At 38.4% G+C, this 25,781-nt stretch overlaps 1 protein-coding gene across 1 annotated transcript in view; it reads left to right on the plus strand.

Annotated features, from left to right (window-relative positions):
* MFSD14B (major facilitator superfamily domain containing 14B) overlaps positions 1 to 25,781 on the plus strand; it is an 83,507-nt gene that overhangs the window by 44,803 nt on the left and 12,923 nt on the right. Inside the window, exons 3-7 of the mRNA XM_003938207.4 lie at positions 5,876 to 5,938; positions 14,956 to 15,083; positions 17,248 to 17,362; positions 21,313 to 21,531; positions 23,448 to 23,561. Of these exons, the coding sequence (XP_003938256.1) occupies positions 5,876 to 5,938; positions 14,956 to 15,083; positions 17,248 to 17,362; positions 21,313 to 21,531; positions 23,448 to 23,561 (639 nt within the window). The remainder of the gene's footprint in view (positions 1 to 5,875; positions 5,939 to 14,955; positions 15,084 to 17,247; positions 17,363 to 21,312; positions 21,532 to 23,447; positions 23,562 to 25,781) is intronic.

Genomic DNA, 25,781 nt, shown 5'->3' on the forward strand with positions numbered 1-25,781 from the left:
TGTTGGCCAGGATGGTCTCAATCTCTTGACCTCGTGATCCGCCCGCCTCAGCCTCTCAAAGTGCTGGGATTACAGGCATGAGTCACTGTGCCCGGCCATCAATTTTTTAAAAATTGAGTTGTGTTCCTTTTTCTTATTTGTACGAGTTCTTTATATATTCTGGGTATAATTTTTTTTCATGTGTATGTGTGTGTTTATATACATGCATGTACTTATTGCTGATATCTTTTCCTTATTCCTAGATTGCCTTTTTTTCCCCCTTGGGGTGGAGTCTTGCTCTGTCATGCAGGCTGGAGTGCTGTTGGACAATATTGGCTCACTGCAACCTCTGCCTCCTGGGTTCAAGCAATTCTCTTGCCTCAGCCTCCCAAGTAGCTCTGCATGTAGGCGTGTCCCACCACGCCCAGCTAATTTTCGTATTTTTAGTAGAGACGGGGTTTCTCCATGTTGGCCAGGCTGATTTTAAGCTCCTGACCTCAAGTTTATCTGCCCGCCCTGACCTCCCAAAGTGCTGGGATTACAGATGTGAGCCAGAGTACCCAGCTTTGTATTGCCTTTCTCTTTCTTAACGCCTTTGGATTACACTAATTTTAATTGAATTTACATTTTTATGTAGTTCAGTTTTGTTTTTTTTTAATTATGGTTAGTCCTTTTAAAAAAAATCCTATTTAAGAAAACTTTTTCTACTACAAAGCTTTATTGGTTTGTTGTTCTCCTGTAGACCTATCACCTAAAAAGATCATTGTGTTTGGTTGGGGGGCGGGGGTCAGTATTCACTTTGGTTGCAAAAGAACGTGTAGTTGAACCAGCATCATTTATTGAAAAAATTATTTTTCCCCACTGTACTATGTCACCTTTGTCATAAATAAGACAACCGTCTACGTATGGGTTTGTTTCTAAATGTTTTAGTATTCTATTGAGCTGTATTTCCTTGTGCTAACACCATCCTGTTAACTTCTATAGTAATATATATATATGTATATATATATTATTTATTTATTCATTTGTTTTTGGGCAATGGAGTCTCAATCACCCAGGCTGGAGTGCAGTCGTGTGGTCTCAGCTCATTGCAACCTCTGCCTCCCGGGTTCAAGTGATTCTCCTGTCTCAGCCTCCTGAGTAGCTGGAATTATGGGTGCGCACCACCACACCCAGCTGATTTTTATATGGAGTCTCACCATGTTGGCCAGGCTGGTCTTGAACTCCTGACCTTCGGTGATCTGCTTGCTTCAGCCTCCCTAAGTGCTGGGATTACAGGTATGAGCCACCATGCCTGGCTGTAATATCTTGTATAAATTCTGTAGTTTATTTTCCTCAAGATTGCTTTGGTCTAAACCTTGTGTGTGTGTGTGTGTGTGTGTGTGTGTGTGTGTGTGTGTGTGTGTGTGTGTGTATTTTAATCAGCTCTTCAATACCCACAAAAGAATTTGCTAAGAATTTTGGTTATGATCTGCATTGACTAGATTGATTGTGGAAGAACGGACATATTGTTGTCTTTTTTTTTTTTTTTTTTTTTTTTTCAGTTGTTTGATTGAGTGCCTCACTCTGTCACCCAGGCTGGGGTACAGTGGCCCGATCTCGGCTCACTGCACCTCCTGGGTTCAAGTGATTCTCCTGCCTCAACCACACCTGGCTAATTTTTTTTTTTTTCTTTTTAGTAGATGTGGGGTTTTGCTGAGGCTGGTCTTGAACTCCTGGCCTCAAGTGAGTATCTTGTGGAGAAATACTTTGAGACTATCCGGATGTCTTGTTCCTGTTCTGTTGGCCTACTTTGGCATCCATCAGTACATGTCTGCAACAGTTTTTACTGTGGTTTTTGTCTAATAACATCTGTTTCACTATTTTGTTCAAGACCACCTTCAGCAAAACCCCGTCTGTACTAAATTAGCCAGGCTTGGTGGCGCACACCTGTAATCCCAGCTACTCAGGAGGCTGAGGCAGGAGAATTGCTTGAACCCAGGAGGTGGAGGTTACAGTGAGCTGAGATCATGCCACTGCACCCCAGCCTGGGTGAAAGAGCAAGACTTTGAATCAAACAACAACAAAAAAAGATAATATGTCTGTTCTTCCCCAATTAATCTGTGGTCAATGCAATCATAATCAAAATTCTTAGCAAATTATTTTATGGATATTGAAGAGTTGATTAAAAAATATAGAGAGACATAAACAAGGCAATCTTGAGGAAAATGAACCACACTACAGAATTAGTCAGGGGTAAAATCATAGGGAGTCAGAGCTGTCTTCTTGAGTTGAGTCACTCCCTAAGTGGGGGCCACAAGATTAGATGAGCCAGTTTATCGATCTGGGTGGTGCCAGCTGAATCCATCAAGTGCAGGGTCTGCAAAATATCTCAAGCAGTGATATGAGGAGCAGTTTCGGGAGGGCCAGAATCTTGTAGCCTCCAGCTGAATGACTTCTAAACCATGATTTCTAATCGTGTGGCTAATGTTTGTCCTACAAAGGTAATATAATCCCCAGGCAAGAAGGAGGTCTGCTTTGGGAAATGGCTGTGATTGTCTTTGTTTTTAAAACTATAAACTGTTTCTCCCAAAGTTAATTCAGCCTATGCCCAGAAATAAACAAGGACAGGTTAGAGGTTAGAAGTAAGATCGAGTCGATTAAGTTAGATCTCTCTCACTGTCTCAGTCATAATTTTGCCAAGGCAGTTCCAAGTTTACAGTCAAGTTGTAGTCAATTTTCCACCTGTAGTCTAGACACCTGTGGTTACTAGAAAGTAGTTCTCTAGCCCAGGTAGAAAGCCTATTCTGTAAAATTTAATGCAGGGTCTGGTTATAGGTACTCTTGCTCTGTCAAAGTGTGGGTACTGTAGAGTACTGAAGTACTCTGTGGGGTTACCATGCGGTCGTAGGGCTTTGTCCACTTTGGCAGCCATAAGAGATCTAGGGCACCATCTGTTTTGAATCTCAACCCATTCAATTCTGCAAGTATCCCACTTAGAAGTCCCACAGTTTTCAGAGAACTGCTTGTGATCATTATCTTGGGGCCAAATACGTAGGTCAGCAGCTTTGAGAGGAATACACCAGGAAGCTTACTTTGTGACCTTTAATAACCCTTTCATTTATGACTATTTTCTCCTACTTCTCTGATTTGGGAGGTTTCTTTCTGGGTTCTAGAAAATTAACTTCTTCAAGGTCTTCTCTTTCACTTTCAAGTGCTACTTTTCTTCAGCTCTTTCAGGTGTTGTTGTTGGCCTTTTCTCATCTGTTCTGTGTCATCCAGAAGCGCCTAATGATTCTTGGCTTCCCAGGGATGCTGTAAATTCAATTTCATATTTTTTCTATTTTATCTGTGGAAGTAGAGAAACACAGCTCTGTATGAGTGTAGGTGTGTGTTTATTTAATACCTGTAGATATTTCTAAGCTTTATTGTTACTGGAAGAGAGTTCATTTCTCAAAATTTTATAGTCATTGTTTTAAAAGTAAGAAGCAAATGTCATTTTTAAAAATTAAAATTGTTTTCTTTTAAAATGCTTCCTATTTTTTTCAAGCAAATTCCATTTTATTTTATGTTTAGTGTAATCCTTCTCAAGAATATTTAAAGGGGATATTTTCCTTGAGTTTTATTTATTTATTTATTTTATTATTTTGATAGAAAGTCTTTTTCTGTTACCTAGGCTGGAGTAGTGGCTCAATCATAGCTCATTGCAGACTTGACCTTCCAGGCTCAAGCCAGTCCTCCCACTTCAGCTTCCTCAGTAGCTAGGACTACAGGTACACACCACTGTGCCTGGCTAAGCTTGAGTTTTTTTTAAATACAGAGATGTTAAAAATGAAAGCTTTGATCTTAGCTGAGTTATTTAATATACCTTTTATTGTTAGGTTTAGTTTATTCTGATAACATTTGTTGCCTTTTGTAGCTATATTATTTACATACTTTATTTTCGTTTTTATAGTTTATCAAAAGTCTGAGTAGAATATTGCTGTTTTGTTTACAACTGCTTTATTTTATGAAGGTTAGTCTTTTTAAAAAAATTACTGACTTGTTTTACTTTTTTCTCTAGTAAGATTTCGCTGTTTCCTTTTTGCGGGGAGGGTGGGTAGGAAACAGTAGAAAGGTTTTTAAAAACGTAGAGTGAAAATTTTTAGAGGAATTGCCTGCATGGTGGCCTGATTGCTCAGAATGGGCCTGTACTGTCATTCATCCGTGGATATGGTTTTGCCAAATTAAAGTGATGGTCTCTTATTCCTAAACTGTATCACCTGTACAAAGGGAATGCAAGTTTGGATCATTTTTCATGTAGAATTGTTGTAGGGGTGGTCTTAGGTCAAGAGGGTGAGATTTGAGGTAGGGGCAGGGAAGGACCAGCACTGCTGCTCCTTTGACAGCATGAGAGAACCCTGGTGTTGTTGGTGCGGTGTTCACCAGCACTCACTCCACCCTCTTCCCACTAACAAAGTAAGAGGAAGCCTGTGGGCAAAGGGAGTCTGAGACATGTCCGAAGTCTCTTAGCTCTGATCTGACAGAGTATAGAAGGGAGAATGTGGGGCTGAGAGACAATGGATTAATAATTGACATGATCAGATAAGCATTTTTTTTTTTTTTTTTTTTTTGAGACGGAGTTTCGCTCTCGTTACCCAGGCTGGAGTGCAATGGCGCGATCTCGGCTCACCGCAACCTCCGCCTCCTGGGCTCAGGCAATTCTCCTGCCTCAGCCTCCTAAGTAGCTGGGATTACAGGCACGCGCCACCACACCCAGCTAGTTTTTTGTATTTTTAGTAGAGACGGGGTTTCACTATGTTGACCAGGATGGTCTCGATCTCTCGACCTCGTGATCCACCCGCCTTGGCCTCCCAAAGTGCTGGGATTACAGGCTTGAGCCACCGCGCCCGCCCCGGTTAAGCATTTTTTTTTAAATATGCTTTTTTGTTTTGTATTTTGTTATATTTTTGTGATGCGTGTGACAAATCAAGTTACTCAAGAGTTCTAATCTTTATATTTTTTCAAGACAATTTCTATATCTCTGACTTTATTATTTTTGGGAAGATTTTTCTGAGAACTTTGATATTTCACTTGAAATATTTGGTGTCCTTCCTTTGCTTTTCTTTTTCTTCCATACAGGCAAGTAGAGTTCAAATGTCAGTAGCTGAGATGACAAACTTTTCCTAAACCTTAAAAATAATGTTGTTAGAGGAAAGATTGGAAATAATTTGTGAGTGGATTATAATTTCCTTTTTTTAAAGGCTTAATTTTTTAAAGAGTCATTTAAGGTTTATAGCAAAATTGAGAGGAAAGTATAGAAATTTCCCTATCCCTTTCCCCTATGTATGCATAGCCTTTTTTACTATGGACATTCCTTTCTAGAGGGGTACATTTGTTTTATTTGATGAACTTACGTTGACATATTGTTATCACCCCAATTCTGTAATTTAGGGTTCATTCTTGGTATTCTATGCTCTGAGTTTTGATAAATATATAATGCACATATCCATCATCATGGTATCATACAAAGCATTTTCATTGCCCTAAAAATCCCCTGTGCTCTGTCTGTTCATGCCTCCCTCCTTCACAATTCCTGGCTACCACTGATCTTTTTATTGTTTCCATAGTTTTACTTTTTTCAGAATGTCATATACTTGGAAGTATACAGTACAACATGTAGCCTTTCCAGATTGGCTTGTTTCACTTAGCTATGTGCATTTAAGATTCCTCTATGTTTTTTAATGTCTTGGTAGCTCATTTTTTAGTGATAGTCTGGATGTACCACAATTTATTTATTTATTTATTTTGGATTTCATTGATATTTAATAATTTTTTATTGTAGGGCTCATTTATGTAGCATGTCATTAAGAGGGGCAGAAAATATTTCCTTTAACTTAAATTTGAATTTGTCTTCTTGTTTGTTTGCTTTTTGTAGGTTCTACATGAAACATTTCTTCAACACACATTCCTCATGAATGGTCTCATTCAAGGTGTAAAGGTAAGAAAAACTTTTTAGGTTTGTAATGAACCGAAGCCAGGATCCTTGGTAGTTTAACTCTGAAGTTTTAGTGGGACTTTGGGAAACATACTATTTGTTCTGGAGACTGAAATCTAAATTTTTAGGTGGGTTATTACCAAAGTCACTGTGAAATACAGCACAAATACATAAGGCATAGAATAGTTTACTGGCAAAAGCAGTGTGAATACTCTATAGGCCTAACTTTATTTTTATTATTGTGTACACAACAGGTTATAAAGGGTTTAATTATTATGTAACTTTTAACTGCTGTGCTTATCAACAGAGTAAAGTGGGCAATTGCTACTGTCTTCTTTTTAGGTATCTGAGGATGAAGGGAAGCCAAGCTGACAAACTGGCCATGACTTTGTGATAACTCAACCACTTGATTTAATTAGCCTTAATTCATTATGTCACTTTTAATATGATATATATCAAAACTGCTTTTAACTGTTTTTCTGTTTGTGCTGAGAATATTCACCAGTAGTGCTTGTGGCTGCAGCATTACTCCAAGATAACTTTGCCGCAAAAATGTTGCTTTTATTAGTATTTTTGCATTGTAGTATATTGACTTTGAGAACAAAAGACATTATTTTACTGATAGCATTCTTTTTCCTCATTCTTTCAAATAAATTTTTTTTTGAGATGGAGTCTTGGTCTATTGCCCAGGCTGGAGTGCAGTGGTAAGATCTTGGCTCACAGTAACTTCAACCTCCTAGGTTCAGGTGATTCTCCTTCCTCAGCCTTCTGAGTAGCTGGGATTTCAGGTGTCCGCCACTATGCTCAGCTAATTTTTGTATTTTTAGTAAACGGGTTTCACCATGTTGGCCAGGCTGGTCTCGAACTACTGACCTCAAGTGATCTGCCTGCCGTGGCCTCCCAAAGTGCTATAATTACAGGCATGAACCACTGCACTCGGCCAGCATTCTGTTTTTAACAGTGATATTTCTATTACAAAATATAGTAACATTCTGTCACTGAAAATATCAAATTTCTACCTATGATGTTAACCTTGTTCTTGAACTTAATGGCTGAAGATTCATTTGATGAATCCAGTTTTTCTGAAATAGAGATTCTGATGATTCAGATGATTCTGATGTTAGCTCTGTTTAGAAATAACTCAAAGAACACTTTTTATATTTTATAATCAGTCAGATTTGCTTCAGCCTCAATAGTGTATTTTTGTAAAATGAACATTGACACTGAGCTGCACTTGTTTTTTCTAAATAGGAAAAGGGTTAAATAGAGGGTTAAAATATAACAATATTTTTTAGTCTCTTACAGTAAAGTATATGAGTGTAGGGTCTAATTTGTGCTTCCCAGTTTAAATAATATCAATCTATGCATAATTATACTTTGTACTGAACAACATACTTAAAATTATGTCTTACTAATGTATTGAATTTAGCCATTGTAATTTGTTATATTCACAGCTCTTACACAGCATTAATTGTAATGAATATTCTTTATTCTTTGCCTGTTTTAAAGAATTTAAGGATACTTATATGTAAAACATTATTTTTATTTTTTATCATTTGGGTACTTTTTTTAAATAGCTGTATTTCTTTATACTAAAGAAAAAGTTCAAATGCCCAACAGTAATTATGTTGAACACTTAGTCCACATTAAACAGACAAAAGGCTACTGAGAACACTGGATTTAGATAAAAGTGTTGTAGATAAAAGTGTTGTAGGCATAACTAACTACAACTTAATTTATGAATAAATGAGAAAAAAAGTTCCTAGCTGAAAAGGATAGAGGAGATTTATTTCCTAGTCTTCTTTAATTTGGACAACCCCCATCAACTGAGTAGACATGCCAGTATTAGACCAAAATGACTGCTCTCCCCGCCAGCAGTTTTGACCACTAGCCCTGCTGGCTCAGAGGAGAGAGTGGCCCCATGGCTCTACCTGGTTTTCCAGTTTCAGGAGCCCAACCGATGCCTTTGGTCAGCTGAGACTTTTCACGCAGCATTGGCACTTTTAGCTGGTCTGAACTATTTTAAATGCCACAACCCAGCAGAGGGGAGGCTTTCGTTAGATTCTAAATCTGCTATTTTAATTAAAAAAGAAAGAAAAAAAGAGAAATTCATTAGAATAAGGCCACCTAGAAATGTTATTAACATCTCCATTCAGCCTTTGGCTGATATCTGAGACTACAAATAATAAATCTTGCCTTTCCCCCAGATGCAGCTTCTGGGGCTTCGTCTACAGTTTTCAGAAAGACACATTAGTCTATAGCTCCAGTGGCTTCTGCAAATGAGGGCTTGGCAGTTATCAGTGGACCAACACATAGTATTCAGCCCCAGACCGTGGGCCTTCATGCTTCCTGAGTTTCACAAGTAGAATGCATGTTAGAGGAGCAGCTCATACTTCTGTTGAAGGAAGGCTGTAGTACTTTCCAGGGCACAGCTTAGACTAATGATGCCAGACTTTCTATGCACAGGTAAGTCAACCATAGTTGAGCCGAGGCAACATTCAGGGCTCTGGCTGTCCCCACTTTGTCTCCCCCATCAATGACCAAGAACAAGTGAGGTCAGAGGTCTAACAACTCCTTGACATTCGGAGAACTGTCCTGGGAGCTGAGGGTGGCACTAGTGAGAGCAAGAGGACCCTCATACATGTTGGCCAAGTTTTGCATAAAGGCATAATTAGGAATCTGGATGTCTTATAAGAGGAGTAAAGGGGTTTAGGTCCTTGCTGAGCTCCTCCAAATGTTCCATAACCAGGGGTACTGGTCCTGGCAATAGGTCTTTCAGGAGCTCCTGGGGTATTCTCATACAGTCACTGGCTTGGCCTTCTTGCAGCCCTTGAGGCAGTACAGAGTACACAGGGCCACTGAGCAGCTTGCTGCACAGGCCACATCATATGACATATTGGTGGGGGTGGCTATCATGGTGTTGGTGTGTACCTCAGCCATGGCTGAACACTCTGGGCTTGCTCCTTCGCTCAGTTCCACGCTGGAAACCACTGTGGCCCTCATGCTTCTGGACTGACATACCAGGGACACCCTCCCATTTGGGTGCTTTTTATTATTTAAAAAACACTGGGGATACGTAAACAAGAGATAGACAACCTAGAAATTATTTATAGACTTTCTAGTTAAATGGAGAACTGTAACTAAAGTGTTAATAACATACAGATTATATGCATAATAAGTACATTTCTAAATAAAATTCCCAATTTACCATTTTTTTTTGCTTGGAGTAATGCTAACAAAGACATTCGAATCCTAAAGTAAAAATCCATTTATCACTTAAGTTAAATCAGAAACAATGAATTAAAAGTGAAAAGTAGCTAAAAGTCTGAAATGTTTTTTCCCGTAAACTTAGAACTACCTTCTACTTCCATAAATACATTATGCTTTATAACAATGCATTGTTGCCACATACAGCAGACCTTTATGAATTGCTAATCTAACTGTTTCAGTGTCTCACTCTGAACAAGCCTAGATTGTTGAGAAACCTTTTGTTGCTGTTGTTGAAATATATTCTACAAACATAAAAGAAAAAATTTTGAAATGACAATTTGGGTAAAATTTTAAATTTAGCAAAAAATATATTCTGCATTAAACTTAAGTAGTTTTAAAAACAATAACAAATGACCAAATTTAGGTAATTTGTGTTTATCACTAACGTGCAACAATATAATAATCCTACCATGGGCTGAATAGGAAATTTTAGCAATATTCAAGACCTGTCTTATTTCTTCATGATTTCAGTATCCACACAGATTATCCTTCCGATAATAGTGGTCTTTCAGTTCCTTGATGTATTTCCCAGTGATTTTTGTCCTCCACCCTGAGTTAGCCATTCACTTACAATAACTCTAACCATCACATAGTATTAATAATAGCAAACTTTCTAAGAGATAGGTACTCATAATTCACTCTCATAGTTGAGTAAATTGAGACATAAAGGTAAATAATTTGCCCATTGTTTCATAGCTGCAAGTGCTCAAACCAGAATGTTACCCCAAACAGTATTGTTTCCAGCATCCAAGCTCTAACCATTATACATACTGATTCTCTATATATCATAGTATTCAACCTCTACCTCCTTAACATTCTAGCTTACTCTATTTTGTACTACAGCTCAATATGTCAGCACTGAAAACCCATCTTACTTGCCTTTCACTGTCACCCCACCCCTGTATCCTCACTTTCATCTTTCTGGGCTTAAATTCTGTGGTTAATCATTATAATTATTGCTTTGCATATAAAGCTTGCCCTGTTGTTACTCTGTCACACTTGGTTGGCTAAACCCCATCCCTTGAAAATTTAATTCTCCAGCTACTCTATCCGGAGGCAATGCCTTTTCTACCATCTGATGGCCTTAACTATGTCACTAAATAAATAGAAGTAATCCAAAGAGAAATTTAAGTCTCCCATCACCACATCTACTATCCACCTACATGTATCTGTTCTTATTTACTCTACCACCTCTACTGTTTCTAACGATAAACTGTCCTTGGTCCTTGCTAAAGCCAGCTTCTTCACATATCCCATCCATTCTCAAGGATTCAGCAATAATGTTTTTTCCCCCAGTATTTTAAATTTTTCCTTTAAAGTATTCCTACTAGCATACAAGCATTCTGTTTCTCTAATCTTTTAAACAAAACCTCTTTTCCTTTTCTCCACAGGCTACTACCCCATTTCTTTCTTTCCCATGCTATCTTACATTCATTACAAGTAGAATTCCAGACTCAGGTTTCCACCGGAATTATTCTGATCCGTTTTCCTTCTTCAAAGGCTTTCTTTACTTGCTCTGTTCACTTGGCCTACCATGGTTTTCTTTCTACCTGTTAGGCCACTTATTCTCATTCTTCTTATACTCTATATCATATCTAAATCACTTATAATACCTAATACTATGTAAATAGTTATACTGCATTTTTTGTAGTTGTTGTTGTATTGCTGTTTTTAATTGTTTTGTTCCAAATATTTTTTTCCATCCATAATTGGATGAATCTGCAGATATGGGGCCTGCACATTCAGAGGATTGGCAGTGTAGTGATTTAAACTAGATGCGTGGACAATGAGCAAATGATCCAAACTAGATCAGTGATAATTCTCCAGAAGAATTTTCTGCTAGAGCTATTGAGATTTTCTTAGTCCACTGGGGTTGCTTTACTTGTAGTAAGCCGAGTATTGCAAAAACTACTTTCTTACTACATTGAGACACCTTACTAAGAATTGGTAAGATAACCCAGATGACACTGCATGACCAACTCCTTCCCTGTTTCCATCCAGCTCTGGCTGAAGCTAAACTACCCACAGCTTCCTTCATATAAAGTATTGATAATAATCCTTCTTTTGTACTTTACCAAATTTCTGCCACTTGGAAATGCAAGAATTCAAACCACTGGGCAAAAAGACCAGTGCCTTTTATGAATATTGTATGTGCCTATACTTCTGTGGTTTGCAGTTCAGCAGGACTAAAACACATAGTCAGCAATAGTTAATGGAACCTGGCCCTGTTCCATTTGTCATAGTAAAAGGCTAGATTCTCCATTCCTACTTGAGACTTGGCTATAACAGATTAATTATAAACCTAACCACAATACCACCAATTAGTTTTTCTTCCTGTTCCTCAGCTTTATGCACATCTATATCCCACTGCTGAAATAAAGTTGAAAACTGCAGAGAATATTCTTGGTTAAGCTTCTGCCTTTGCTCTTGTGTTTTCTAAACATGTCTGATTTTCTGGTTACTGGTTTTGAGAGAAGCTTTGGTATACATTTCTAACATTTTTCTCTTGACAAGAAGAGCCTTGATAATGTCAGCTCCAAATCTTTACAACATATTCTGTACTTGACCGCTCACCCCTGATATCTTCAATGATTCCTGTAAGAAGGCTTCCCATGTTTCTTAATGACTGGAGTCATTCCTTCAGTAATATCTTCCTCTGAACAATTCAGATCTTTTTTTTATCTTCAGTCTCAACGTCGTAGGCTTTTATAACCTGATCCTCCATTGATGGCTTCCTAGATTTCTCACAGAGTGCTTTCTTCCAGAGGTCACCATATTTAGATATTTCCTGACTTACTCATCAAGTGTAGCCTCTGGCCTGGACACCTGTGCTGGACAGACTCCTTCCCTGCTCTCACCTGAGATGTCCCCTTAGCTGGTGACGCTTCTGACCAGACAATTTAAATAAAGGGTGAAACAAGCACTTTTTAATATTAATTTAGAGGAAGAGAAATATTATGAATTTGGTGTGAGGTTGTTTGAACACTTCTTTGTAAGCAATGTGTATAAAAAGAAAAACTAAAATTATGAGAGAGAGCATTATAGCATTTAAGTTTATTCTTACAGTAAATTCTTGGTGAAGATCTTCACAGATCTTGTCTTGTAAAAAAGCTGATAAAATGTGTTTTGGTCTGTTTTTGCAAAATAAAACCACCTAAGTCTACACCCCAGAGATGAGCAGCATGTTATGCTTTCACAAGGGATATCACACAGTTATTCTAGGAAACAAAAAAGAAAAGGTATTTCAGTTTATACAAGGGCTTGAACTTAAGTAAGGGCTTAAATTCTTTAATAATTGGTTATTGTTTTCAGGGGTGAGAATATAAAGATAGAACTCTGTGGCCAGGCACAGTGGCTCATGCCTGTAATCCCAGCACTTTGGGAGACTGAGGTGGGCAGATCACCTGAGGTCAAGAGTTTGAGATCAACGATGGTACATGCCCATAATCCCAGATACCCAGGAAGCACAGGCAGGAGAATCACTTCAACCTGGAAAGTGGAGGTTGCAGTGAGGGAAGATTGGACCGCTACACTTCAGCCTGGGCAACAGAGTGAGATTCTGTCTCAAACAAACAAACAAACAAACAAAAACCCGGTAGAACTGCATGTACAGTGTAGCTGGGCATGGTGGTACCTGTAATCCGAGCTACTCAGGAGGCTGGGACAGGAGAATTGCCTGGACCTGGAAGGTAGAGGTGACTGTGAACTCAGATCACACCACCACACTCCAGCCTGGGTGACAGAGCAAGACTCAGTCTCAAAAAAACAAAAACTCCTTAAACAGTAAAACATAGCTGTATTATGATGTAATATGCATCTGAGCACATTAATATGTGGTTATGGAATATAGCTTCAGAGTGCTTTAGCTCTGAATCATTTTTCTTCATTTTACTATGTTACAGTAGTCAAACAATTTAACCTCTCTGAACTTTAGTTTCATTATAAAATGGAAAAGGTAAAAAGTACTTTTTAATAGGGTGACTGTAAGGACTAAATGAGATAGTGTATGTAAAGGTATTAGCATAGTGCATTCATGTGCTAAATACTAAATGAATGTTAGACAGAAAAATACGTAAATAACAAACTATCTGAATAAATTTTTGTAGGTTTTTGAGACAGAATCTTGTTCTGTTGCCCAGGCTGGAGTGCAGTGGCACCATCCTGGCTCACTGCAACCTCCACTCCCAGGTTCAGCAGGTTCAAATGATTCTTGTGCCTCACCCTCCCGAGTAGCTGTAACTACAGGCATGCGCCACAATGCCCAGCTAATTTTTGAATTTTTAGTAGAGACAGGGTTTCACCATGTTGGTCAGGCTGGTCTTGAACTCCTGACCTGAAGTGATCCACCCACTTCAGACTCCCAAAGTGCTGGGAATACAAGGGTGAGCCACTGTGCCTGGCTGGCAGTATTTTAAAATATCTATACTTTTAACAAAGTCATTTTATTTCCTGAAAGTTCTAATCAAATGGAGCTATTCAAAGATTCAGGTAAAGACTATTAGTTTTATTTGCAATAGTAAATATGACTTTTTTAAACAACACCAGATATGTAATGTGTGAAACAAATAGAATATAAATATATGGTAGAATTCCAGTTTTATTTTGATTTAAAGTATATATACGTACACTTTAAGTGTGATGATATATGGATGATTTTTAATTTTATTCTTTATGTCTTTCATTAATTTTTATAGATTTCTACAGTTAACTTTTCCCTGCAACTTACAGTTAATGTCTTCCTACCTCTATCTCTCTCTCTCTCTTTTTTTTTTTTTTTGAGATGGGAGGCTCACTCTGTTGCCCCAGCTGGGTGTAGTCGTGCAGTCATGGCTCACTGCAGCCTCAAACTCCTGGGCTCAAGCAATCCTCCCACCTCACCCTTCCAGGTACCTGCAACTACAAGTGTATGACACCATGTTGGGCTAAGGGGTTTTTAAAAAAAAATTTTTTTAATTTCAATATTGACAGGATTTTACCACCATGTTGCCCAGGCTGATCTCAAACTGGGCTCAAGCAATCAGCATGGTTCAGCCTCCCAAAGCACTGGGATTGCAGGTATGAACCATGTCTGGCCTATTAATTTTCATTCTGCTTTTATTTATTTCTGCTTTTTTTTCAGTCTTCCTTGTTTTTCTCTCCTTACTTCCCTTGTCTCCAAAATACCCCAGCCCACCTTCCCATATTGCTCTTTACCTGGAGTCTGATACATAGCTTTATAAATCCCATACTTAGGAACCACTTAATTTAATTAAATTTACTTTATGTGTTACTTTTCATTTGCCCTGTTGAACTGATTTTTTTTTTTGAGATGGAGTTTTGCTCTTGTTGCCCAGGCTGGAGTGCAGTGGCACAATCTCGGGTCACTGCAACTTCCGCCTCCTGGGTTCAAGTGATTCTCCTGCCTCAGCCTCCTGAGTAGCTAGGATTACAGGCACCCACTACCACTCCTGGCTAAGTTTGTGTATTTTCAGTAGAGACTGGGTTTTATCATGTTGGCCAGGCTGGTCTCAAACTCCTGACGTTAGGTCATCCACCCACCTCGGCCTTCCAATGTGCTAGGATTACAGGTGTAAACCACCATGCCAGGCCGAATTTGCATTTTTTAAATAGTTTGTATTTAATGTTTCAAATCATTATTCTGTTTTGGGGCCAGTACAGTGAATTAGAGCTAATGCATTTAGAAAATATGAATTACAGGTAATTGAGGGATCAAATTATAAAACTAACCTTTGCTTCTGTTTCTTCTCAAGGGCCTGCTCTCTTTTTTGAGTGCCCCACTCATAGGTGCCCTGTCTGATGTGTGGGGGAGGAAGCCCTTTCTCCTCGGCACTGTATTCTTTACCTGCTTCCCAATCCCACTGATGAGGATCAGCCCATGGTGAGTGACTTGGCCCTTCACTATCCTGATTGCCTGTTTTGAGTCACATGTAAATTATACTTACATTTGCACAGCACTTCTTAACTATTACAAAAACAGTTGTAATTGTGTTTTCCTTTGATCTCTCTTATAACACTGAAAGCCAGTTTGGACAGTTGTCATTATATCCATTTTATAAATGGGGAAGGGAAGACAATGTCTGAGATAAGTTACTCAGGTGAAGAAATAGAAATAAAAGATGCCTCTTCAGGCAGCTGATACTGCCATGATGTCAGGTATGGGAGCTTAACCCTGAGAGTGGGCTAACAGTCCCCTGTCTTCATCACTGTGGCTCTTAGTTGACTTTTAAAATATATTATCTTTGCCAGCCAATCGCTATGGGGCACTGACACAAACATAGTTTATATCATAATAGGCGGAGGTCACTTTAAAATATAGTAAGGCTGATAGCCTATTTTAAATCATAATATGAATTTGAATTTGAGTGCATTTTTTTTTTCTTCTTCTTCTTTTTTTTTTTTTGAGACCAATTCTTGCTCTGTTGACCAGTCTGGAGTGTAGTGGCGTCATCTCAGTGGCTCATTGCAACTTTTGCCCCAGTTTCAAGCAATTCTCCTGCCTCAGCCTCCTGAGTAGCTGGGACTACAGGTGCCCATCACCACGCCTGGCTAATTTTTGTATTTTTAGTAAAGATGGGGTTTCACCATATTGGTCAGGCTTGCTTTGAACTCCTGACTTCCGGTGATCCACCTGCCTCAGCCTCCCAAAGTTGGGATTACAGGCATGAGCCACTGGCCTGGCTCATTTTTTTTTTTTCCTTCTATGTAAATCGGGAGAGTATTTAGCATGTGACCAAAGCCTGTTTAGTTACCAAAGGTGTTGGAATTTGGTCGTGAGCGGTAACTTAGTTGTTTATGGATAACAGTTGTATTTTGGTATGTATTCCTATTGCAGAAATGTTCTTTCTTATGTGAAAAATATGCTTACATATGGAAGTTTCATTTTGATTTTTAACTATTTTCTTTTTTGGCTCATGTTAAAATACTTTCATTTGATTATTTGATAGGAATTTTATGTTAACATTTATCACATTCTAAATTTATTGGGTACTCATAGTCATTTTATTTTCTACCAGTTGATGCATTTTTTTGGGTATTGAGTCTTTATGTCCAAGAAGATGGCATACTTTTCCAATGAATTGGGACTTTTTTATGTCCTTTTTTTAATTTAAGATTTTTTTCTTTGGATCTTGTGCATTTCTTAAATTTTGTTTCCATAAATTTTATCCTTTTCGGCTACACCATGAGCTCTTCTAATTGCTTGATTTTCTAGATACATTGAGTATGTCGTCTGTAAATAATTTTATCTCTTTCCTTCCAGTTTTCCTACTACTCCCTGCTTTTGCTAATTGCTTTGATTAATGAATATTAGTAAATCAAAGGGATGATTTGAGACTTATCTTCTTCATGTATATAAAGGGTGTATTGTAATGTTTTGTCATTAGGTGTTAGGCTAGTTTGTAGACTAAAACATATTCCCGTTGTAGCCACAGATTTAAAAAAAAAATTAAGATTACATGCCAGATCTTGTTTTCTCTTTAGAGCTATTAAAATGAATATATTAATGGATTTGTAAATGTTAAAATGTTTATATATCCTGGAGTAAACCCCACTTTTTGATCTATAGGATTTTCTTTGTTAATTTTTAACTAGGTTTTTTTAAAAGCATCTATCACATGATAGAAATTTTTGGTCTTAATTACACTAATATTTTTTGTTATGATTTCTGCTTTTATGTAGATCTTTTCAAATCATTTGTTGTATGTCTTTTTCTTACCTAAAGCTAGCATATTTGAGAAGTTGTTTTTTTTCTGTTGGCTACTTTTAAAAATATAACTTTTACCTAATCCCCTTACTCGTTTTTCTCCTTCTGATTCTTTTTTTTTTTAGGCTGCATGTACTGACCCCCTTTGAACAGTGATGAAATTAGTATGTTTCTACTTCTTCGTCTCTGTCTTAAAATTTTTAGGTATATTTAAATATAAATATATATACAAGTATTCTTATTTCTTGGTGTGCAATCTTTACATGATGTCTTTTGCTCAGGTAATAAAAGTGTACATACACTCCCTTTCTCTTGGGTCATTAAAATAATCTTTTTATAGGTGGTATTTTGCGATGATTTCTGTGTCTGGAGTCTTCTCGGTCACGTTCTCTGTTATATTTGCCTATGTAGCTGATGTCACTCAGGAGCACGAGCGAAGTACAGCTTATGGATGGGTAAGATAATAGAGACTATATTTTTTTCCCCAGAGTAGTAATTAAGAATGTATTAGAAATTCACTGGAAAGTGAGTGTATTGGTCCTTTCTTGCACTGCTATAAAGAAATATCCGAGACTGAGTAATTTATAAAGAAAAGAGGTTGAATTGTCTCACAGTTCTGCAGGCTATACAGGAAGCACAGACTCTTAAGCTTCTAGAGAGGCCTCAGGGAGCTTTTACTCATGATGGAAGGCAGAGCTGGAGCAGGCATATTCACATGACCAGAGTAGGACGGAGAGAGGGCGAAGTGGGAGGTACTACACACTTTTAAACAGACCATATCTCACAAGAACTCACTCACTATTACAACCAAGGGAGGTGGTGCTAAACCATTCATGAGAAACTGCCCCCATGATCCAGTCACCCTGTACAAGGCTCCACCTTCAACATTGGGGATTACAGTTGAACATTTGAATTTCAAAAAAAAATTAGTCTGATTTGTTTGTTGTTATCAGATCCTCTGAGGAACATTAAACGTTAAGCAGTCAAGATACACAAGTCTTTGTGCACCTGATTTGAATTGGAGACATGCTGAACCTCAGCAATGTTAATCCATTGTTACTCCATTGACTCTGTTGGTGGTTGTGCATTTTGGACATACATTTGGAATGTGGTAGGTAGAAAAGGACTACATTCACTCATTCATCAAATAGTTGCTCAATAACAAAAGTTACAGGAGACCTTTTTTCTGACAATTTCACACCAGTGTTTCTAATTTTCTCAGGCATGCTAATCCTGTTATGGTTATGTAGAAGAAAGACTTGTTAGAAGATGGCTGAAGCATTTTACATCAGTGTCAGGACTCTGCAGGTTACTTTCAGATGGTTCAGCGGGGAAGATAGCATAGCATGTTGATGTGGATGTGGATGCACATGTGTGAGCATACACCTGAACCCGTGAGACATGAAGTATGCTTTGTATTCTCCCATCTTTCTCTGTGTTTGAAAATATTCAGAATAAGAAGATGGAAGAAGAAAGATGATCCAAGTTGTGGGGAATTAGGTGGGAGATTGAATAGTAGGGAGATTGAATGCCAGAAACTCAGGTTATTTAATCTCCTTTTCCTGGGTCTTTTTCTTTTAAATCTACTTCATGGAGTAGAGTGAGTTCTCATTCATTGCTGACTGAATGAATAACTTCCTGAATCCATGATGGGCATACAAATGAGTTACTACTGTTCCACAAAACACAACAATTTTTACTTTCTTGACTTCAGACATCAGTAGTTTGAAACCTACTCTTTCATCCCCACTTGTGACTCTTCTGCCTTCTCTCTCTTTCTCTTTGCTTCTTCTCTCCACTCCTGAATGTCCCCTTCATGCCATGCCCTAAAACAGGCATCTCTAGAGCCGTGATGGAGGAGGACAGAGATAGAAGCTGATAGGACGTCTTCAAAGAAGACAGGATTTTGGGCTCACTCATGACCACCAAAAAGAAAAACAAAAAATCTCCCCCCTAAACCCCAAAAATTAACAAACAGAAAGCCCCTGAAAAAAAACAAAAAAGGGGGATTGTTCATGTTCAAGGTGTGCCTGTAAGGCTTGGCCAACAGAGTAGTGGGGGATGCTTTCTTCTACAGCATGGGAACTACCTGTTGAGATAATCATTTTTCTGCAATTTTACTGCATTTTTGTTCCTCACTTTCAGCTGGAAAACCATTCACACAGCTGTTGTGCTGAGCAGTAGCAGTTTCAGGAAAGATTTCAAAGAGAGTTCTAAACAGTAGTGCCTACGACATTATCCTCTCCAGCTCAGCTCCTCGTTGTATAATGGCAGTTAGGATTAATGTGTGCTCATAGGGGCATTGAGAGAAATCAGTGAACATGCATATCCAGACTGAGAAAACACTCAGTTGAAGTGTGCTCCCAGCCAACTAAGCAACTCGGCATGCAAGGCTGCCTGGATTGCAGTCTACCTATCTTCCAATTATAGGAGAATTTGTTGCGAATTAATTACCAGATGTGTCAGTCAAGTTCTAAGGAGCATTTTGAGACCCATTAAAGAACAATATAAAATATGTGCACCTTCCTTACTGAAACTTCTTCAGTAAACTAAGAAAATGGTAATTATTGCAGGACTGCAGCAATGATTAGTCATATTAATAAGTGAGTTAACACTAAGAGTTTGTTGTGGTGAAGCCATTCTTTAGATTTATTCATCAGAGTTGAATATTAAGTGAAAGAGGAGTTTAGATAAAAACACAAACTAAGCAAATAGGCTACTTTAGGCTTTAAGATAGACACATTTTGCGTAGAATTTCATGAGGCCATAGACTCTTTCATACCTGAAGATGCTGCAGCAATGCTCCCATAGCGCCCCAGGATGCGTCAGCAGTGCCTTCTTAACACCTGAGAAGAGTGTAGCAATGTTCCCATAACTGTTTGCATGTTGTTGCAGTTTATAATGCAGTTATTTGGTTGCCGTGATGTTCTTGAATAAAGTAGGAAGACCTGAGAACAAGAGCTTTGTCTTCTTCATCTGGTACATAGTAGATACTCAGTAAATACTGAATGATTTCTGTTCCCCAAGTTGTAATTCTCCACATTCTTTTATCCCTCCAAAAATGTTTGATTTTTAGCTTTTGTAGTACTTTTAGTATAATACTAATTTCAGATATATTTTGTTTTTATATTCACTTGGCAGATGATGGATAAAGAATGTCATTGGCTTACCAGAATTCTTGTGATTTCTAATAAAATCCATTAGAAGTTTAAAAAGCTAACTTACAGATATGCTTTTGACATTTAGTGTGGAATTACAATTTGGAGTTTGCCCAGTAAGCATCTGAACATTCAGGTTGTGTTCTAAAATAAAGTAGACATTTCGCAGGCTTATAGGAGTGCAGTGTGCAGGGGCTCACTCTGGCTTCAGGTTGTGGGTGTGCTCAGCTGACTCTGTGGTCTTTATCTGAACAGGGTCAGGTGGTGGCATGAGAGACAGAAATCTACAACTGTCTAGTCAAAAAGCTTCAACTTCCATCTCAACAAATTCTTTTTTGTTGTTAGAGGTTTTTTACTAAGAATAACAGATGGTTTTCCTCCCCCTCTCAATGCTAATGAAATGACCACCAAATGATAAAATGTTTTTTTATTTGTTTGTTTTTGTTTTTTTTTGAGACGGAGTTTCGCTCTTGTTACCCAGGCTGGAGTGCAATGGCGCGATCTTGGCTCACCACAACCTCTGTCTCCTGGGTTCAGGCAATTCTCCTGCTTCAGCCTCCTGAGTAGCTGGGATTACAGGCACGTGCCACCATGCCCAGCTAATTTTTTGTATTTTTAGTAGAGACGGGGTTTCACCATGTTGACCAGGATGGTCTTGATCTCTTGGCTTGTGATCCACCCACCTCGGCCTCCCAAAGTGCTGGGATTACAGGCGTGAGCCACCGTGCCCAGCCCGATAAAATGTTTAAACAGTGCAGTATTTTTAGAAGATGAAATCAAGCACAGTCCCTGAATAATTTGTGGATTTTATCAGTCCTGCAGGAATTTTTTTCATACTTTCTCACATCCCCAGCCCCCAGTTAAAGAAGACCAAAGAGCTGATGTTTTATTTGTGGGGAAGGTTTTTACAGTTCTGATTTTTACTAAGATAATCATTTTTTCTCTTGTAGCTCTGCAGGGTACCTTCAGTTAGTTAATAGTTTGTGAACACATTCTTAAAAAAAAATCATTTAAGAACACATTCTTAAATGAAAATTCTCTTTCATTCTTAAAATTTATATGCAACACATTTCTTTTGTCTTACTTAAAGCCAGGAAATCATGCCTGCAGGTATGCACCTGTGGGATCCTGGTTGAATGTGCTTTCCTGAAGGTGTGCACCTGCAGTAGGCGGGATCTGGGTAAGGATATGCTTTCTCCACAGGTGTTCACCTGTGGGACCCTGGGTGAGAGTTTACTTTCCCACAGGTCTCAGCCACCTTTGCGGCTAGTCTTGTCAGCAGCCCAGCCATTGGAGCATATCTTTCTGCCAGTTATGGAGACAGCCTCGTTGTGCTGGTGGCCACAGTGGTGGCTCTTCTGGACATCTGCTTCATCTTAGTGGCTGTTCCAGAATCTCTGCCTGAGAAAATGAGACCAGTTTCCTGGGGAGCTCAGATTTCTTGGAAACAAGCAGATCCTTTTGCGGTAAATAAAAATATTGAAATATTTACTTTTCTAAATGTCTTTTTAAGCCAAGCAAATATATATGTATAGCCTCAAGGATCCTAGCAGTTGTTGACTCATTTCTTTAGTAAAAATAGAAAAAGAAAATTAATTGCAATTAAGAGATTTAGTGTTTGTATTAAGAAATATATAGAATTGGTACTTATGTCATTAGGAAAGAGAGAAAATGTCTAGCTAATTCTTGAAAGTTTGGGAAGAAAATTTCTTTTCGCATGGCTGTTTTCATCCTTTTTAAACAAAATTAAGTGGAAGTGGTCATTTTCACTCAAAAAGGATAAATGCCTTTGGTTTGAATGAGTTATTTTAATTTTGACCAGAGACATTGAATTTGTATGTTACAGATTGAATATTGGTTTTTTTCTTTTTTTTTTTTTTTTTTTTTTTTTTGAGACAGAGTCTCTCTCTGTCACCTAGACTGGAGTGCAGTGGCGTGAGCTCAGCTCACTGCAGCCTCAGCCTCCCAAGTAGCTGGGACTACAGGCATGCGCCACCACGCCCAGCTTATTTTTCTATTTTTAGTAGAGACGGGGTTTCACCATATTGGTCAGGCTGGTCCTGACTTAGTGATCCGCCCATTTTGTCCTTCCAAAGTTCTGGGCAGCCAGCCTGAATATTGTTTTCTATAATATGCCCCTCGCTTTCTCTTTTCTTCCCTTCCTCCTTCCCTCCCTCTTTGCTTCTCTCTCACTTCTCCTCTCCTCCACTCTCTCCTTTTTTTGGCATGGGAAGGTGATGTGTCACACAACTGGAAAAAGTATCTTACCTCACCTTCTGTCTGCCTTACCAGGTTTGAAATTGTTCTTGGGAAAAAAATATATATTTGTAGACTAAAAAGGAACCTGAGGTTTGTTTGGTTTTTGCTCTTTGTTGCCCAAGTTTACATTTTAGAAAAATTCATATAAATAAGAAAACTAATCAAATTATTTTTTCTAAAATACCCCCTGAGGATATGACCTAGGGACCCTGCCTGTTCTATTACTGTCACGGTGTCAGACACCAAAATAAATATTTAGAGAAGAAAGCCAGTACTGGGCTTGGGATCCAGCGGGTTAGGGTTCCCACCTTCTTTTGTAGTGATCAAGCTATGCTTGGAAGCTCCTCTGTGAAGTAGAGCTACTGTGGCTTACTTTTCAGGGCCATTGTGAGGATTATTGTTAATGTGTGTAGCTTAACTAGCCTAGTGTCTGTTGGGTAGCAAAGTCTCAATAAACATGAGCTGCTTTTGCTATTAATTACATAAAAGCTTTGGTCTGATGACCTAGAAGCTCTGCAGCACTTTCCACTCCTTTGGTAACAACATACCTTTTGGTTCTATTCAACAATCCTATATATGTAAGAAGGATTTTTCAACAAGGTTGTAGCATTCAAGTTTCAACAAGTTCTTACCAGTTTGACCCTAAGGCTGGAGTGTACTTATTTGTCTGCCAGATTTACAGGTAAAGTGAACATGAACACTTTGAAGAATAGAGACAATTTACATATAAGGAAACTTCTATACTGAATATGGCTTTAAAGAAGTTACGTTATGAATCAAGAGAAGTGATTTTCTTAAAAGGTTCTGTAGGAATATATTTCCAGAGTCTGTTTATAGGAAGTTCAGGATCTGTTCAGGGATTTGAATCAGTTTGTTAGCAAAGATGAGTGTTTTGTTTTGTTTTGTTTTGTTTTGTTTTAGTTATACAATTTGAAATACCTCTGAAATTAAGATTTGTAACTTCCTCAGAGAGATGGTGATACGTTTAAGGTTTAACTTTTATTAACGATTTGCCTTTTGTTATTCATCTTAATAGATCTAAATAATGAAGCTAATGTTCCAGAACATTGGCAACATTAATGTGTATTGGCATTTTAAGTGTGTTCTTTCTGCTTATTCTCAGTCATTGAAGAAAGTTGGAAAAGATTCTACTGTCTTACTAATATGCATCACCGTGTTTCTTTCATACCTTCCTGAAGCTGGACAGTATTCAAGTTTTTTTCTCTATCTCAGGCAGGTGAGTAGTGAGTGGCTAGTAGCCTTTCAATACCAGGAAAATCAAAGATGGAGATTTGTCTAAAGATATTTTGAGAAAACCACTGCAGAGAAAAAAACGTGAACCTGCTTGTGGTTGTGAATGTAGGTGCTGATATAATTAGTAAACAGGGCACCTTTAATGCAACGATGATTTAAAATATAGTAAGATGATTATTGTGGGTTTTCGGGGGTTTTTTTTGTTTTTTTCTCTTTTAATGAGAATCAGAATTAGCAAAAACATTTATTCATTTATTTATTTATTTATTTATTTTTGAGATGGAATTTCACTCTTGTCCCCCAGGCTGGAGTGCAGTGGCGTTAGCTCACTGCAACCTCCACCTCCCGAGTTCAAGCGATTCTCCTGCCTCAGCTTCATGAGTAGCTGGGATTACAGGTGTGCACCATCACACCCAGATAATTTTTGTATTTTTAGTAGAGATGGGGTTTTACCATGTCAGCCAGTCTGGTTTTGAACTCCTGACCTCAAGTGATCTGCCTGCCTGGGACTCCCAAAGTGCTAGGATTACCGGTGTAAGCCACCACACCTGGCCTATTTTTTTTTTTTTTTTTTTTCGTTTGTTTGTTTTTTTGATTATTTTTCTAGAGCAGTTTTAGGTTCATAGCAAAATTGAGAGTAAGATACAGAAATTTCCCATATATCCCCTACCCCAACACGTGCATATCCTCCTCCATTATGAGCATCTCCCACCAGGGTGGTACATTTTTACAACTGATGAACCTACATCGCCAAATTATCTTAACATAAAGTCCATGGTTTACATTAGGGTTCTTGCTTAGTGTTGTACATTCTATAGGTTTGGACAAATGTATGAAGACATGATAACATGTATCCACCCTTACAGTATCACACAGTGAATTTTCACTGCAAAAATCTCTTGTGTTTTGCCTGTTCATCTCTCCCTCCACTGCCAACTCCTGGAAACCACTGATCTCTTTATTGTCTCCATAGTTTTGTCTTTTTCATACAATATGTAGCCTTTTCAGATTGGTTTCTTTCACTTAATAATATGCATTTAAGGTTTCTTCATGTCTTTCATGGCTTGATAGCTCTGGTTTTTTTTTGTTTTGTTTTGTTTTTTTTGGCATTTGTTTGGATTTACCAGTTTATCCATTCACCCACTGAGGGACACCTTGCTTGCTTCCAAGTTTTGGCAGTTGTTCATAAAGCTGCCGTAACATTCATGTACTGTAATATTTTAAATCTTCAGTAATATCCATTAAATTTCACAGAGAGGTAAGACTTATTTCACACATACCTTTAGCTCAGGACTGACTGAAGCCAGTTTGCTGAAGCGTCTTCAGTATGTCATAGCTCAACTGCTGCTGTAGACTTCACGGGGACTCACAAGCAATGATCAAAATCTTCCCTCTCTTGGGTCTTTTACACTTTGAAAATTTATACCCTATTTTGTCCCCCAAAACAGATAATTGACTTAAGGCAATTAAAATAAAAAAAAAACTTCCCATTTTCATCTGTTCTTCTGATCTTTGGGATTGCTCAGACCTAAGTTTTCCATTGCATCCTGTGGTTTTCTGCTGATTTCATTGGAAGGCAGGCCTTTTCCTAATAGTTTTACTTTGACAGAGCAAGCTTCCTCCTAAGATAATTTCCTCCTTTTCTGGTGATATTTCAAAATGAAGTATGTTAAATTCTTCATACTGAAAGTTTTCCTGAGCATATGGGATTAATATTTTATGTGGTAGCGTATACATAAATCCTTTTCCAGGCTTTTGTTTGTTTGTTTGAGACGGAGTTTCGCTCTTGTTACCCAGGCTGGAGTGCAATGGCGCGATCTCGGCTCACCGCAACCTCCGCCTCCTGGGTTCAGGCAGTTCTCCTGCCTCAGCCTCCTGAGTAGCTGGGATTACAGGCACGCACCACCATGCCCAGCTAATTTTTTGTATTTTTAGTAGAGACAGGGTTTCACCATGTTGACCAGGATGGTCTCGGTCTCTTGACCTCGTGATCCACCCACCTCGGCCTCCCAAAGTGCTGGGATTACAGGCTTGAGCCACCACGCCCGGCCCTGTTTGTTTGTTTGTTTGTTTGTTTGTTTGTTTGTTTGTTTGTTTGAGACAGAGTTTCGCTCTTGTTACCCAGGCTGGAGTGCAATGGCCCAATCTTGGCTCACCACAACCTCCGCCTCCTGGGCTCAGGCAGTTCTCCTGCCTCAGCCTC

Source organism: Saimiri boliviensis, chromosome 2 (assembly GCF_048565385.1).
Source record: "Saimiri boliviensis isolate mSaiBol1 chromosome 2, mSaiBol1.pri, whole genome shotgun sequence".
NCBI classification, from domain to species: domain Eukaryota; kingdom Metazoa; phylum Chordata; class Mammalia; order Primates; family Cebidae; genus Saimiri; species Saimiri boliviensis.